At 42.7% G+C, this 16,056-nt stretch overlaps 1 protein-coding gene across 4 annotated transcripts in view; it reads left to right on the top strand.

Moving 5' to 3' along the window:
* Window positions 1-16,056, top strand: part of PHF2 (PHD finger protein 2) — an 83,905-nt gene that overhangs the window by 40,828 nt on the left and 27,021 nt on the right. For all 4 annotated transcript variants that reach the window (XM_061473019.1, XM_061473018.1, XM_061473017.1 and 1 more), the window contains exons 2-7: window positions 1,482-1,567; window positions 6,540-6,654; window positions 9,370-9,530; window positions 12,091-12,232; window positions 14,845-15,031; window positions 15,270-15,432. In XM_061473019.1, coding sequence (XP_061329003.1) covers window positions 1,482-1,567; window positions 6,540-6,654; window positions 9,370-9,530; window positions 12,091-12,232; window positions 14,845-15,031; window positions 15,270-15,432 — 854 coding nt within the window. The remainder of the gene's footprint in view (window positions 1-1,481; window positions 1,568-6,539; window positions 6,655-9,369; window positions 9,531-12,090; window positions 12,233-14,844; window positions 15,032-15,269; window positions 15,433-16,056) is intronic.

The raw sequence follows: 16,056 nt of genomic DNA, 5'->3' as shown, positions 1-16,056 counted from the left end.
GAACTGACCTACCCTGTTCCCTTGCCAGTGGGAGACAGCAAAATTCCTCTCCTCTGCTTCCTATGGGTCATAACCAGCAGGTAACAACTCTGAATTCATCTTCCCACACCAATTCCCACCTTGTGCTGCCAGCAGGATGCAAGGAGACTGAACTGTACCATATGCATAGAGGTGGCATTTCCATGCTCAGTGCCCAAACCCTTTCTCTGGCAGAAGAGATGGAGTGGTGTTTTCTGCCACCTGAGGAGCACTGAGAGGCGTTTCAGGTGGTGAAGAAGAGAAACTCCAGGAGAGCTCTTATTGCAGTGAGATCTGCCCTTGTTTGTGCGGCTGGTTAAGGTGAGGCTGACTTTATTGCCTCTTGTGGATCTTCTCACCTGGTTGAGCTCTCGTGGAGCCATGGCACCAGGGCTGTATCTCATAGCACCCAGCTGAAACTCTTCCTCTGTGCTGCAAATGTGCCTTGCAGCCTAGGCTATGTCAGACTGAGCAAGCAGGAGCAGAATCTTCCCTGTGAGGGTGCTGAGGCGCTGGCACAGGGTGCCCAGAGAAGCTGTGGCTGCCCCATCCCTGGCAGTGTTCAAGGCCAGGTTGGACACAGGGGCTTGGAGCAAGCTGCTCTGGTGGAAGGTGTCCCTGCCCGTGGCTGAGGCTGGGACTGGATGAGCTTTAAGGATCCTTCCAATCCAAACCAGTCTGGGATTCTGTAATTCTATGAATCCCATTGCAAGGAGCAGCACTGTGCTGGAGTTTATTTGGCTGGCTGCTTGGTGCTTTGGCTGCACAGCAACTTCTTATCTTGGGTCTTCCATTCCTTTGTAGTTTGGTTTTGTTTTCCCCATTGCTGTGTTCTGGAGGCATTCATCGGCATGCCTGCGGGCTGCTCTGTATTGTTGCATATCCTGTGCCATCCAAAATCATCCGAGTGGGTGTTCCAAGCAGCTGCCATGGTACAACCCATCTTCTTAGCAGCCAGAAGCGCTATGAGCTATGTGTCTTCTCCTCATCTTCATACATTGTAATGGATATGGAACCCATGGAAGTCTTGCGGATGGTATACCTCGCCAGGAGGCTCTGATACCTAGCATCTGTCTGTACATGCTTGGGGAAGATGTTTTCTTAATCAGGCTTCCATGGGATGGTGCTTAGAGAACTTTGTGTAGATACAAAATGGTCTCCCTGGGTAAAAAGATTCTTTAGGACTCTCTGCCACATTTTAATGGAGGTCCACAGTGAGCTGGAAGGGAGCTTCTGACTGACAGCTATTTTAGCATCACATCGGGAATGTTGGATGCGAAAATTCCAGTCTGACTATACTAGTTTGAAAAGCACCTAAGCTTTTCTTTGAGATAGCTGTGAGCAGTCAGCTTAGCTGCATAGTAGGTGCTTACTGGGGTTTGGGTTTATTCACTGTTAGTTTTGTGCTTGCATGTTTGGAGGTGGACTCAAGCTAATGTAATATTTGCCTTTATGTATTCCAGCTGTGTGGGTGTTGAAGAAGAAGAGGCACCAGATATCGACATCTATCATTGTCCAAATTGTGAGAAAACCCACGGGAAGTCTACCTGTAAGTACAGCGTCCCAGCTGGTCCTCAGACATGGTTCAGGTTCTCTGTGTTTAAACAACAGAGGCTTTTTTTTCCCCATTCCAGAAAGACACACCTAAATATCATGTGTCATAAATAATGGAATTCAAACTGCGAGGTGAAAAAAGATGTTAAGGGGAAAAAACCATGGGCTGGATTGTGGAGCTTTGGATGCAGCTCCCTGCCTGGCCTCAGACACCGTGTGCGAGCTGATGCAAGGCACCTTCCTGGGCGAGTTTTGGTCCCTAGTCTCAGCAGTGAAAATGCTCATAGAATCGCAGCCTGGTTTGTGTTGGAAGGGTCCTTAAAGCTCATCCAGCTCCAGCCCCTGCCACAGGCAGGGACACCTTCCACTGGAGCAGCTTGCTCCAAGCCCCTGTGTCCAACCTGGCCTTGAGCACTGCCAGGGATGGGGCAGCTACAGCTTCTCTGGGCACCCTGTGCCAGCACCTCAGCACCCTCACAGGGGAGAGCTTCTTCCTAATGTTTCCTCTGAATCTAATTATGCTTCCCTCCTCACACAAGTGAAGAATTGTGAAGGAACTTAGTACTGTGGACTAGAAAAATTGTACAGGGACATCTCACTGTAATACAGTGAGCTTTGGAAACTACATGGTGTTTTTGTCTTTGGATGAGAAGAGTAAGAAACAGTGTGTTATGCTTGGCCTGGATATAAAACTATAGTGATTTCAGTGGCAGTCAAAATCGTGGGATGCACTGAGGGTGCCAATTCTTGCAGTTCTGTCTCAGGAAAAAGGTCTCCTGAGTAAAAGTGACAGTTGAACTCAGTGGAAGTTTTGTCTGGGAAAGAACTGCAGGATGTTTGCTTTGGTCAGATTAATTCACAAATTCTTCCTATTATACAATGGGGAGGGGGGGCGGGGGAGGAAAACAATCCCTGTAAAAGATGAAATGTTTTACTTGAAAGCCATTTCTTGTAAATAAGCACCAATGATGCAGAGGTTTTTTGCTGCTTTGCAACCTGACAGCAACACAGAGGGGAGCAGCACTGTGTTCATCTCCCAGGAGCCAAACGAATCACGTTGCTCCTTTGATAGTGTGAACTAAGGGACGGCTGGAAACTGGCTTCTGCTGGGTTAAAATTCAGTCATTTGAAAACCAAGCAAGTATTTGTGCACTGCCTTAGAAGTTACGGTGCGAAAGATTTCTGGGGGAAAAGGGAAGAAGTCAGAAATGTTCATTTTGGGGGGCAAAAGTGGGAATCATTTTTCCACTAAGGCTTTCTCAAAATCAAATATGAACTGGGAACCTGAATGACCTGCAGCAGTTCCTGCCTCCCAGATGGTGTGGGACCCAAGCAGGGCAGCCACAGATTGGGCAAGCTGCAAAAAACCCTTGGGAGGCTTAACAAAATCAATATGGCCCTGATTTAAAAGACAGTTTTTCTAATGTTTTGTTGGAAGATTTCTGTCAAACAGTGGAAATTGGTCAAAAAAATAACCACAAATTATCTTCAAGTGACCTATTTGGAATTAGAATGTGTTGTGTTGATAAGGGGGGTATGACTGCAGATACTCACAGGCTGTGACTGACCTGGTGCAGAAGCAGCAGTGCAGGATTTCCAGCCCCTGTGTTTTGTGTAACATTGAGATGTGTCTGATGCTTTGATTTCTTTCACTTTGGTTTGAATTAGGAATGATGCAAAGCACCTACTTTTCAGTGTGAAGGGGGGGAAAAAACAGAAACAGCAAAAGTTTATAATCAGGAATTAAATATCAGTTCTATAAAAACTGTGTTGCCATATCTTAGAATTCAAGAAATGGATGTTTCAGTAATAAGATCACAAGTTTGTTGCACCAGTTAAGATGAGGAGAGTTGAATCGACACCTATTTTCTGATACTTTAAGAGGGTTTTTCACTAGCCAGTTCTCTTTATCCATATTTGTAGAGTTATGGATCCTGTTGACGAATGAGGCTGTTATCCTGCAGCCCCTCCTTGCGGAGTGCACTAGGCCAGGGAAGTTGATGGATTCAATGAAGGCAGGAACAGCTTGGCTTAATGCATTTCATCATCAGGCATTTGTATGCAGGGCATCTTGCTCCCTACCACTGGGCTCCTGTGAGATGATCACTTTCGTTTGCTTCGTAACTGGTACAATATGTATTTAAACCAGTTATCTAGCACAATCAGTTTTGCAATAAATGAGTAAGAGTTGTTCCAGAGCCAGTAGTTCGCTGGTAGGATTTAATGGTTGCAAGATTAGCAAAAGGAAACACAGACACCAATTGTCTGTTATGCAACTCGCCTGGATTTAAAAATACACATGTATTTCTGGAGCACGCATTCCGCAATATATGTTTTCCAGATGTCAAATTTAAAAGTCATTTTCCTCCTCTTACATTTTTCCACTTCACCAACATGGCTCTGTGGCTACTATTGCAGAAGATTACTTCCTGTCATATGACATTTGAAGCCATTTTGGTTTAATGAAATTTGTAGGGACTCCTCTTTGGGAAAAAAAATTGTACACATTCATGCGAAATTTTCTGACACCATTGAAATCAAATGTGTTTTGTTGAGGCAGACTTGGCTCATTTCTGTAACACGATCTGAAGTGGTTTTAGTTGGATTGCTGTCTCGTTTGCAGCAGTGAAAATCAGGAGGCGTTCTGGGGAACCAGTGAAGTTACATAGGTGCAAATAGACCAAAGTCAGGCTGTAACCGTTTCTAAGTAGTTACAACCTTTAATATATACCAATAGAGAACTAAGAGGCTGCTTCTAGGTATCCTGTCTTCGTAAATATATTTGGAATAATGATTCCAAAAGGTAAGTATACTTTTGAAGTGCAGAATTAGTCATTTTGAGGTACAGTTTTCTTAAACATACACTCCCTCTTCTCTCTGATGGGTTTTCTGGAGAAAACCCTTTTTTTGGACCAGGTTATACTTTCCAAAGGTCAAATTTGGATCAGAAGATTCTTCAGAGAAAGAAATCTGTAATCAGTTAAGAAAAAGTGGCCTTTGTGGCCAAAGCTCGTATTGGTTGCATGTGTTAGTGGGCCTTCAGTGAGAACTGTGGTGTTCATGGTAACGATGAAACATAAAGAGATTGGCTGAAAATAGGCCAAATATTGACTGTTTGATGTAGCATGATGGACTACAGCTTGCTGCCATTCGGGAGATAGCACCTCCTGGGGAGCCTTTGGGTGGCAGAGGCATTGTTGTTGCTGCTGCATCAGATGTGAATGTGAAAGGTGGATGTGAGAAGTAGATGTGAGGTGAACGGGAGAGGTCGAAGCCTGCCGGTGCTCTGTGCTGAGAAATAGCTCTCTGGTGCTTTCTGAAGAGTTGCAGTGAATTTCTCCATTCAGCACCAAATTGCCACTTTGATTTCTCGACACTTGGTGCTACCTGAAGTGCAATAAAAGAACACACTAATATGATCAGCTCTTTAATTTTCAGTGTGGCAAGTGACACCTGTTTCACTGTGACTTGTGCTAAGAGTCCCAGTGTTGGCTTGGATCTGCTGCGGGGGGGCGGAGGCAGCCGTTGGAAAGGGAAGGAGAGGAGGAAGGTTTGGCATTCATGTAGGGCTTGTTTCCTTTGTTACCAGGAGCATTGAATTAATACACTAAGCCTGAGAGTCATTAAGATAAAGAACTAGCAGCTTTAATGAATATATCCAGCTAGGCTGGAGAGCTGCATGGAACTAATAAAACCAACATGCTTTGTGCAAAACCTGGGGTGGATTCATGGGGAGATAACTTGAGTTATTCCAGGGTTGTGGTTGGGAAAACAAAGTTAGCTTTTCCCGAACCTCATTTCTTATAGCGGTGGCCTCCAGATTCCTTTCTTAATGAAAAAGTATGTGGACCCATCTGAGCGTGACTGTGCAAAGAGTGAGGAGTGTGCTGTCCATGCGTGGTTACTGAGGAGTCCAGTTTCTTTCCTGGCTGTTTTGAACAGCGAGAAAAGCATAAGGAATCTTGATTTTGGGGGTAAAATACTGAATTACGTGATGTAAAACAAGGATGAAAAATAAAAGTAAGATATGACATATGAAAATTCTGCTAACAGAGTTTTGAAATGATACAAATACTCACTTTGGACAAAACCCAATTTACTACCAAAATGAGCGTGTCTGGACAGACTGTGGAAGGAGGAATAGCTGAGGGAGAAAGTGCTGACTAAAAGGAAAAGCTGGACCAGTTTTTCTTGCTCTGTGTTATCTGGTTGTCAAAGAGGCAAAGCAGAACTACACTGACATTTGACTTACTTATTTGTGCTTATCCCAGCTGACCCTTTTTCCATGAGAACTTGCCTGTATGTCTGTCACCCCCTGGCAGTGCAGTTGAGAGGCCTTCTGCTGTCATCACCTCAAGGCCTAAACCTGGCTTGCCTTTCAAAACCTAGGAATAAGAGGAGCTCTAAAAATTGCATTTGTGGTGCCCTTGCATCTTTTTTTTCCCCTTTCATTTCTTTTTCCTTTATGTGCACGTGTATGTGCAGGGCGTAAGGCAAAGCCCTTCAGAATTGATGTCAAATCTGCCACTGCTGCAGATTTGGCACAGGCCTTTAGACTAAGGTAATTCAGGACAGATATGTTCATAAAGATCTATACTGCATATTGAGAAGGCAGAAAAGTGGCTTTCTGAGAGTTTCATGATAAGGATTAAGTGTGTAGTCTGGCAAGTACAGAATGTCCAGAGCCTGTGTTTGCATAAAGCCTGTGGTAGCTGTGCAGCTCAGTAATTACCCGTCTGGTTGCCCTTATGTTACAAAACGAACACTGTTCAGTCTGTAGTAGATCTCCAGGCTACAGTATAATTGTCTAATGGTGAATTGAGAGCAGTATTAAAATTTGCACTGCAGCATAGTGGGGGTTCCCTCTTCTCTGCTTGCATAAGAAATGAAGACTTGTCCTTCCTTCGAATGTCTTAATAATTATCTTCTCCTGAACATACAACACTGTCCAATTCATTCTTTTTCAGTGAAAAAGAAAAGAAATTGGCATAAACATGATACTGGACAGACAACAGAGGTTAAACCTGTGCAGAACGGGAGCCAAGTCTTCATAAAAGAGCTTCGAAGTCGTACTTTTCCAAGGTAGGTTGTTCAGCCCGTTTCCTTTGAAGCTGCTGCTGCTCCTTGCTGAAAAGCTGAAAGCATTGCACAGTACAGAACAAAGAAGTTTAAATGAACACTGTTTTATTACAGATGTCCCAGGCTCTTCCCTTTTTTATATCTGTGCAGCCATATTCAAATCTGCTCTTGGTTGAGCCCCGTTCCTGTGGATTTCCACAGAAGCTAGTACTTGTGAAGACAAGGACAAGAACATGTTTGGCCCCTACAACATTCACTTGCATAAAAAATTAGCCAATTTATTGCATAGAATTATCGAGTTCTCAAAAATACTAATGGTTGTGCTGAAGTGTGTCTCCATCTTGAAAAGAAGAACAATGACATCCTCAGTTGCTGCAGTGACAAAGGCTCTCTTATTTGGGGTAATGAATAGTGCTAATTGTTAGGTGACATGTTCCACACTTTATTAGGCTGCTTCACAGCCATTTGTAAGAGTGATGATTTTCTTCTGGTTCTTTAATGTAGGCCTTAGCCAAATAAATCTTGAATTATTAATGACTAATTATTTTAGAAGAATCCTCAGAGACTGGTAAAGTGTGCTTGGTAAGCACAAAACTTCTTTCTTCTTTCCTTTTTCCTTTCTTTTCCTTTTTCCTTTCCCCTTTCCCCTTTCTTTTCCTTTTCCTTTTTCCTTTTTCCTTTTTCCTTTTTCCTTTTCCTTTTTTCCTTTTCCTTTTCCTTTCCATTTTCATTTCCATTTTTGTTTTATTCTATCCTTTCTGCCCCTTTCCTTTCCTTTTCTTTGACCTGGGGTGGCCTCTGAGATTGCCCTCACCTCTACAGTATCTTTTGAGTCACTCCCAGACTGTAAAGCACCAATGAGGACCCTATTTCTGTTTCTTTCTCACATAAACAAGCACATAAGAAAACTCTGCTGCCAAATTCAAGTTTCTGAGACAGAAGGCTCCATAGCCAAAACAAGCACCTTCAAGATTCAGCCTCTGACATCTTTAGTTGTGCCATAAGTAAGACGAAGTCTTGTGAGAAATCTTCTCTTCTGAAGAAAAGGAATGAAATCTGTAGATGCTCACAGAGCAAACCTCATTGCTCATCACTCAGAACACGATGAGCAGAAAAAGGGGGTCTCAGTTTGGAGACAGAAACATCATTGCTGATTCCCAGCACATGACAGTAAATTACAGCCCACAGTTAGTCCCTGGGTGAGGCTTGGATCAAAAGGAAAGTGGAGAGAGCAAAAAGACAGAAAATATTATTCATGTAATTCCACTCCTGAATGTTTAATACCAAGATAGCATCAGAGTAGTAACAGTAGTAGTAATAATAATTAAATAGATGGTTCACATGCTGCAGTGTCAGCACCAAACTCTCCATTTTAGCACAATTATTACTAGATGCTGTGGTACTGATCTCTCTTTACCACTATGTGTTAGATCCTGTGGCACATCAGACTTAAACAAGCACAAAATATATGTATGGACACTGTAAAGTAAGTGCAGAGGTTTAGTGATAAATCATTGTATGCTTCTGCCTCCTTAAAACCTCCAGCCTGTGCACGTTGCTGGTGTGTGGTACCAGTGCTCACACAAATGAGGTATAATGCATTATTAATGAGTTTTGCCTCCTCATCAGCCATTGCCGATTCGCTGTAGCTGGGGTGAGCCAGAAATAAGTTGGTTTTCTCCAGTTTATCCCTATTTGCACCTGGCCACCCTGTCCTCCAGGGCCAAACCCCACTGGGACAGCTTGAGCAGGCCGTGAGTGAGGGGATCCCCCTGTGTGGTGGGGTTGAAGGAGGAGCCCCCATAGCTAAAGGGCATCAAGGGCTTCACTACAGGTTGGGCTTCACAGACTGGTGATGGTGGAGAGGCCTGAGCTTGCTGGCCACCACAGTGGCTCTCACAGCCGCATCCCCTATCCCACTGGATTTTGGTGCTATATGAAGATGTGGGCTGTAGTTCAGAGCTGCTGCAGGAGATGGCAGTCATGTATTAGCCTTACCTGCCCAGGAGGTAGTGCTTTTTGGGGTGGACACTCACAGTTTTGCTGTTCCCACCACACCTAGCCATAGCCATGGCCTGCCACATGGTTTTTGGAGCCTAGCCATCAAACAGCACATGGGCTGGGTGCCTTTGGGACAGTGACTTTCCAGTCTGAATTCTAAGAGTTTTACTCTTGAAAAGAGCTAGAAATCAGACTTGTATTTCCCTTGCGAGCTGCTGGTGCGAATAGCTGGTGTTCTGATGGAGTGGCACATTCCTTCATCCTTTTGAAGCCCTCCCAGCTACTTGAAAATGATCTGCAGAGTATTTCCTGAGCAACTGATTTGACTACTTAAAAATTATTTGCAAAATATTTCTTGGGCAATTTATTTGAGATCCTGTAATGTTTTTGATTTTGCCTTCTTTAGAGCAGAGCATTTAACACAAATTTCTTTAAGATTCATCACAGGTAACTTGACAGTTGATAGTTGAGGAAAATGGTCTTTCACCATAAGCTGTTATTTTAGGAGTTTCCAGTAGTTGGTGCATGAGGCTTGAGCAAATCAGTTCAGGGTGATTTTAGTGTGCCCTGTGTGCTTTGCAGTGAATGGCTTTGGGGCTTTTGTCTTATGCACCTTATTTGCACCTGATGATTGCTTACTCATAACCCTTTCTTTCAGTGAGGAAATGCAGAATATGCCAAACCCCTCATCCCTGGAATCTGTCTTTACTTTTTCAGTGCTGAAGATATAGTGGTGAAAGTGCCAGGCAGCCAGCTAACAACAGAGTATTTGGAAGAAAATGGTTTCGCAGAGCCCATCCTCGTCCCAAAGAAGGATGGCCTGGGTTTGTCTGTACCTGCTCCCACCTTCTACGTCAGCGATGTTGAAAACTATGTCGGTGGGTATTTGGTGGCATTGTGCTGTTTGGACTCAGCTGCTTTTATAAATACATATATTTGTATAAAAAATTGTAAAATACACTTTAAAATATTGTCTATGTCTTGATATGTACTGATGTCAACATCTGTTATGTGGTGGTAGCTTGTAATTATCAATCGTGTGAGGTGTCCCTGCCCATGGCAGAGAGGATGGAACTAGGTGATCTTAAGGTCCTTTCCAACCCTAGCTATTCTAACATTCTATGATTCTATGATTCATTCTTGTTTCTTATATCAGCTTGACAGTGAGCCCAAGCCAGACTGCACTGTACGTAGCACTGCAGTAATAGTAGTAACAGTCATAGTAGTATCAAGAAATAGTTTCTTCAGGCCAGGTCTTAATTGATTACTGCCACCGCGCTTTGTACAGAAGGAATTAGTAGACTGAGTCTCCCACTCTGCAAAGGCGGGGCAATTTTTAACACTGGTGTCAGAGCTATTTTCATTGCTCATGGTCACTTGGATTCGTTTTGGCATTCTCCTGTCTCCACCCTGAGTAGGGTATTGTACTGTGTCTTCTCACAAGTCATCATGTCATCCCACCTTGGAAGACATCCCTTGACCAAGAGCCATGGAAGTTCTCTTCTCTTTGTCTCCACATCCTGCTTCCTTTAGCATGTGTGATCTTGTCTCTTGTCCTTTCTCCTCTGTGTCACTTCCTGTCTGATTCCATCTCCTTCCAGTCTTCTGTCAAGGCATCATCCGTATGGAGCCCTTACTCCAGCACCAGTGTATCTGTTTGCATTTCACAGTCCCAGCCCTTTATCTCTGCTAACCACCCCATCCTCCTGCCACTGACCTGTTCCCCAAGCTGGAGGATGCTCACCAGGCAGCCACTGCTGCTCTTGATCGTATCTATAGTCATGTTCAGTGAGATAACTACGAATAAAGGAGAATTCAAGACCCCTGATCTTATTGTTATCTCTATCCCATTGCTTCTACAAGAAACATATTTTCCTTGCCCATCTGGTACACTTAGCAGTTTTTTTGTTAGGACCTAGGTGCTCCTTATGCATCTGCTGGCTTTCTTTTAGCCTCTAGCTGAAATAATCCACCCTACCAATAGAACTGTTAGTTCAAAGCTGAAGGGAAGCGGACAGCTTGTTTAATCTGAAGCTGGCACCAGATTTAAAAGTGAATGGCACAAATATGCACTGGTCCAACCTCCATGGGGTTAGTTTGCTTGAATGGGATTTCCCAGGCAGGGATTTATCTCACTGTTTTGTAGTTTGTTGCATTGGACCTAGAATGTCTTTTAGAAACAACCTAAAGTAAGTAGCAGAGGACAAAACACCACAAAGGAGGCTGCCAAGTGCATCATTACTGTTCTGGTGTTCCATGAAAAACAAATGGAATTCTTTCTCTCTCCTAATGTGAAAAAAAGCTATGAATGAAACATTGGGAGAGGAAAAATACAGCCAATTAAAACTGAAGGGAAGAAAGACTGGAGAGATGCTTTTCATGCAAAAAGGATGAGAGAGTGTGCTTAGAAACGGGCTCTCTTTATAAAGCTCTGACTTTCTCCATGTGTTCTCTGGTTTGCCCAATGTACAATTCCATTAATTGACTACGACTGTTAGTATTAACACTGGGGATTTGTATCCAACAAGGTCTGTCAGAGGAAATGTATAGGTACTAGGAGATTCTCTATAATACAGAGACGATGGATTTTTTGATATGTGTAATTTGGGATAAAATAACAGTAAGTCAATTTTTTTGTGACACATCTGACATACCAGGATAAAAAAATGGGAATTTTCCTGCAAAACTCCTTCTCAATTATAGATTTATAAGTAAAAATTTAAAATTAAGCATTAGAGAACTTGCAATTTTGGAAAATCACTTTGACAAGATGTCCTGTGCAGTGTTACACACTATCTACAATCACAAGACTTTCACTGCATGGTGGGTAGGGCTTACTCTGTGGATATACAGGTATTTGCATATAATATTCACCAAGCAAATAAAACCCATAATGAAATTAATAGATTCAAAATAGCATTAATCTTTTAAAGATAAAAACTGCAGAAATAATTATGTCAGGGGCATGAATAGAACAGCATCATTTTATGCATACATGTTTTATGTTTATACACATCTTTTAGAGATACATCCTAGAATCCCAGCCTGGTTTGGGTTGACCTTAAAGCTCATCCAGTCCCAACCCCTGCCACGGGCAGGGACACCTTCCACTGGAGCAGCTTGCTCCAAGCCCCTGTGTCCAACCTGGCCTTGAACACTGCCAGGGATGGGCAGCCACAGCTTCTCTGGGCACCCTGTGCCAGCGCCTCAGCACCCTCACAGGGAAGAGCTTCTGCCTAAGAGCTCATCTCAGTCTCCCCTCTGTCAGCTTGTATACGTATATAATATATGTATACATATATAGAGGTAAGATACAAAGAAGATCAGAAAATCAGAAGTTTGAGATGTTTCTTGAGATGTTAACTCACCCCCAAGCACACAAAATGGGGCAAGTCAGGCTACCCTTCAATCTCTCTTTTTCACTGAATTCATTTGTAGGACCAGAGAGGAGTGTTGATGTCACTGATGTCACCAAGCAGAAGGACTGCAAGATGAAGCTCAAGGAATTTGTGGATTACTACTACAGCACAAACAGGAAAAGGGTCCTCAATGTGACCAACCTGGAGTTCTCGGACACAAGGTAAGAGCCCAGCCTGCTGCACTATGTGGTGTCTGGGTGTGTGATTGTGTTCAGCTGGGAGAGGCTGAGCAGCCTCTGCTGTCTCTGGTGGTTTCTTCTTTAGGAAGTGCTGTTTAACCTTGGGACAGTGGCTTGTCACTCTGGCTCTCCACTGCATGATCCATCTGCAGACAGTTAAGGCAAGGCACAGCAGAACAGAACATTCTGTTACCTTTCAGTTTTATTTTAACTCCACCAGCATAGGCATAGTTATTTCAGTGCAACTGTATACTAGAACATAACTTGATGCTCCAGGAGTGAATTCTCTGCCTTGCCCTGACAGTGAATGACCACAGTCTGTTTCTCATATAATATTAGGGACTTGGATGCAACTTGATAGTTACTGGTAAGACCAAAGAAAGGAGGTCAGAGATGACCACAAAAGTATGATTACAGAATCTCAGACTGGTTGGGTTAGAAGGGGCCTTAAAGCTCCTCCAGCTCCAACCCTTGCCACGGGCAGGGACCCCTTCCACTAGAGCAGCTTGCTCCAAGCCCCTGTGTCCAACCTGGCCTTGAACACTGCCAGGGATGGGGCAGCCACAGCTTCTCTGGGCAACCAACAAATTCTTTGGGCAACCAATCTCCTCAGAGCCTTCTTTTTTAAAATGCGTTGGGCAGCAGTGAGCATCCTATTTGTACAGCACTGGATTGAGTACATCAGAGGTTGTTTACTGAAATTTGCTGTTTAAAGTAGCACAGTGAGTAAGGAGGTGAGGTGTGGCTTTAGGTATAGTGTAACATGTCACTGAAATCATTACAGTTCACCCATCCTATACCCTGTGTTACAGTTTTAGTTTCAGTGCTTTTGCAAGCTAACCTGCAACCTGTATGGCAGGTTACAACTGCAGTGATGCTGAGATCTCAGTGGCCAGTTAGGGGGTGATGGTACAGATCAGCTCTGAACTTGAGGTCAAGGTGCTTTACTGGTGCAGTGAGCCAGAGGTAGTGGTGCTGGAGATGAGACTGTCACCAGTCCTCAATGACAGGAAGCCTGTTATTCTCCTCGTGCTTTATATTGTAATTAGCTGCTGTAAATGCCTAAGATTTGAAGTTACTGCTTTGTGCTTTACAGAGCTGTATTCATCACCTGAGCTGTGCTGTTATTCCAGAAGTAGGGAGATGCATCTGTGACGTGCTGAAGTTTGTGCAACTGTGCAGATAATTTTTACAGTGCTTGCATTCCTTCTGGGGAGCTGGTGCTTCTGGAAAAGCAGTGTCAGAGAAGGAAGAGGTTCCTTTATGTAAAATGGTACACAGAAGATGATGAGAGTCAATATAAAAATAAAGAGTGGTTGTTGTGGGGAGAATTCCATTTTAGTGAGAAGACTTCAAGTGGTCTTAAAGCTGATGAATAATTACTAGCTTATGTTTTGAAAGCCATTACCTTTAACCCCGTAGTTAGTGTTTTAGGAGCTCACACCCATTTCTGCAGAAAGCATCTCCAGTAATTACAGGCTTCAAGGATTATCAAGATCTTCAGTTGAGATTTTTTTAGCCGTTATCCCAGAATAACGGGAGGTCTTTTGTTCTGCAGGTCTGGTGGAGCTGTCACTCAGCTCCTGCTGATTTAGACATTAATGAGCAAATATTTTATTTCTTAACATAGGCACTGACACTTTAATTGAATGCACTGCTCCATCTTTCCCTGCCATTTGAAATGGAGCTATTGTTATCAGTGGTTGACAGTGAGCATAAGTGACACATGGGAGCATTTAATTTTAGTTTGAAGTGCAGATACTCTTCCTGACGTGGTATTTTAGAGCGTCCAACAGTGAACATCCACCCCCTGCAAATATTAGTCCAAGATTTTGGGCTATTTAAACATAAAATTTAGCACATTCTGGGATTAAACACTTTCAATACCTGTTTATTATGCCACTACATCGTCTTAATGGTGATTTATAGTATATATTACATATTAAATATAAACATAAATTATATACATAATTTCATACAATATTAATATATGCTCAATGTAAATAAGTATGTTCACATGTATAAATTAGATAAGAAGATATTACATATGCTATATTTTAAATATATTCACATTATCAACCCGGATTAGACTTTTTCCTTCTTCTGAGTTTTTAATGTAATTTAATCAGTCTAACAAAAAAGGTCACTGTGATTTCCAGCATCAGATTGAGACTTATTTAGTCCTTAAGTACTAATGTTATTGTTATTAATATGAAGCTTAACTTGCAAACTTTCTAAGGTTTATGTAGGGGTACACACATTTCACTGCCCCACCTCATGGTGGAGAAGTGACCATGATCACAGATCTGTTGGTAACTGAGCCTACACAGCAAGAGGCAGGGCCTGGGAAAACACAAACAGCATAGACTTGATTAGAAATACTGCTCCTGAAGAAAGTCAAAGGACCGTTGCTAAGTTATCACATTTTAAAAGCCTTAAATCTCTGTCTGTAAAAAGATATTTGAGACCTTTTCTAAAGGCAGAGCAGTCCAACTGACACGCAAGGATTTCTGTGCCAGCATCAGAGTCACAGTCTGCTTTTTGTTCTATCAGGGTCCTTGTACTCACGTTCGTTTTCAATTCTCTCTGTAAAGGATGTCCAGTTTTGTAGAGCCTCCAGATATAGTTAAGAAGTTGTCCTGGGTGGAAAACTATTGGCCTGATGATGCTCTTCTGGCTAAACCAAAAGTCACCAAGTACTGCCTGATCTGTGTGAAGGACAGCTACACAGATTTCCATATAGACTCGGGAGGAGCTTCTGCCTGGTACCATGTCCTGAAGGTGAGGGCCATGTTTTTGCAGTGTATCTAGCAACAAACTAAACTTCATATGCAAAGGCCATCCTAAAATTCTCTCCAGACTTCAGGTCTGAGGCTTTTTAATCCTCATTCTTGCTGTATCCATAAGTAATATGCAGAGAGGTATATGTATTTAGATTAATATTTGTGTGTGTGCTTGTATCTCTGCCAGCATTGTTTGGTTCAGATGCTTGTTGCTAATTTTATGTTTTCTAATTCAGGGGGAAAAGATATTTTATCTCATCAAACCAGCCTCTGCAAATATTTCTCTTTATGAACGCTGGCAATCGGCAGCAAACCACAGTGAGATGTTTTTTGCAGACCAAGTAGACAAATGCTACAAATGCACAGTTAAACAAGGACAGACACTCTTCATTCCATCAGGTGAGCAGGCTGTGGCAGGTGAGGTTTCTGCTCATCTTAAAGCTGCTGAAATAGCTTGTCCAAAGTGCCAGAGGGATGCGATTTGATGATTTTCTCTGACAAAGCATGAATTCAGATTCTCAGCAGAAGTATAATTTCATATGCTTGTAAAAAAAACACCCAAAACAACAAAACCCCAGAACTTTTATTGCTTTCTATGAATATTTTAGCAGCCTTTAAAAAAATACAGCTAGTAAGTAGTGTTCTACTCTTGGTGTAGCTGGCCTGCAGTAACTCATGAGTTCTCCCTCTGTATCCAACTATGACATTGGTTCTTTTTACCGTCTAACAGGATTCATGTAGAATTACTCTCTGATCACAATTCCCTGCAAAATCCTTTTCATGATCATTGCTTTCTCATGACACAAAGGCACTATAGGTGCCTGCAGAAATGTGAGTGTGCATGTATGGTTTCACCTGAGAGTGAAAATCTGGGCCCCACAGATTTTTATGAATTACTTGGTAGACTCAGGCTTTCATTGCAGGTTACAGGTGGTGGATTTTGTTCTTCTTTGTTCCTGGAAGGATCTTTATAAGCATACAGAGTTGATCAGAAGATAGTGTAGAGTTGATACTCCTGTCCCT

The sequence above is a fragment of the Pezoporus flaviventris genome, unplaced genomic scaffold, assembly GCF_033815535.1.
Source record: "Pezoporus flaviventris isolate CSIRO_AGI_PZ_B2104156 unplaced genomic scaffold, CSIRO_AGI_Pfla_v1 ptg000073l, whole genome shotgun sequence".
NCBI classification, from domain to species: domain Eukaryota; kingdom Metazoa; phylum Chordata; class Aves; order Psittaciformes; family Psittacidae; genus Pezoporus; species Pezoporus flaviventris.
This window is presented reverse-complemented; position numbering and strand designations above follow the sequence as displayed.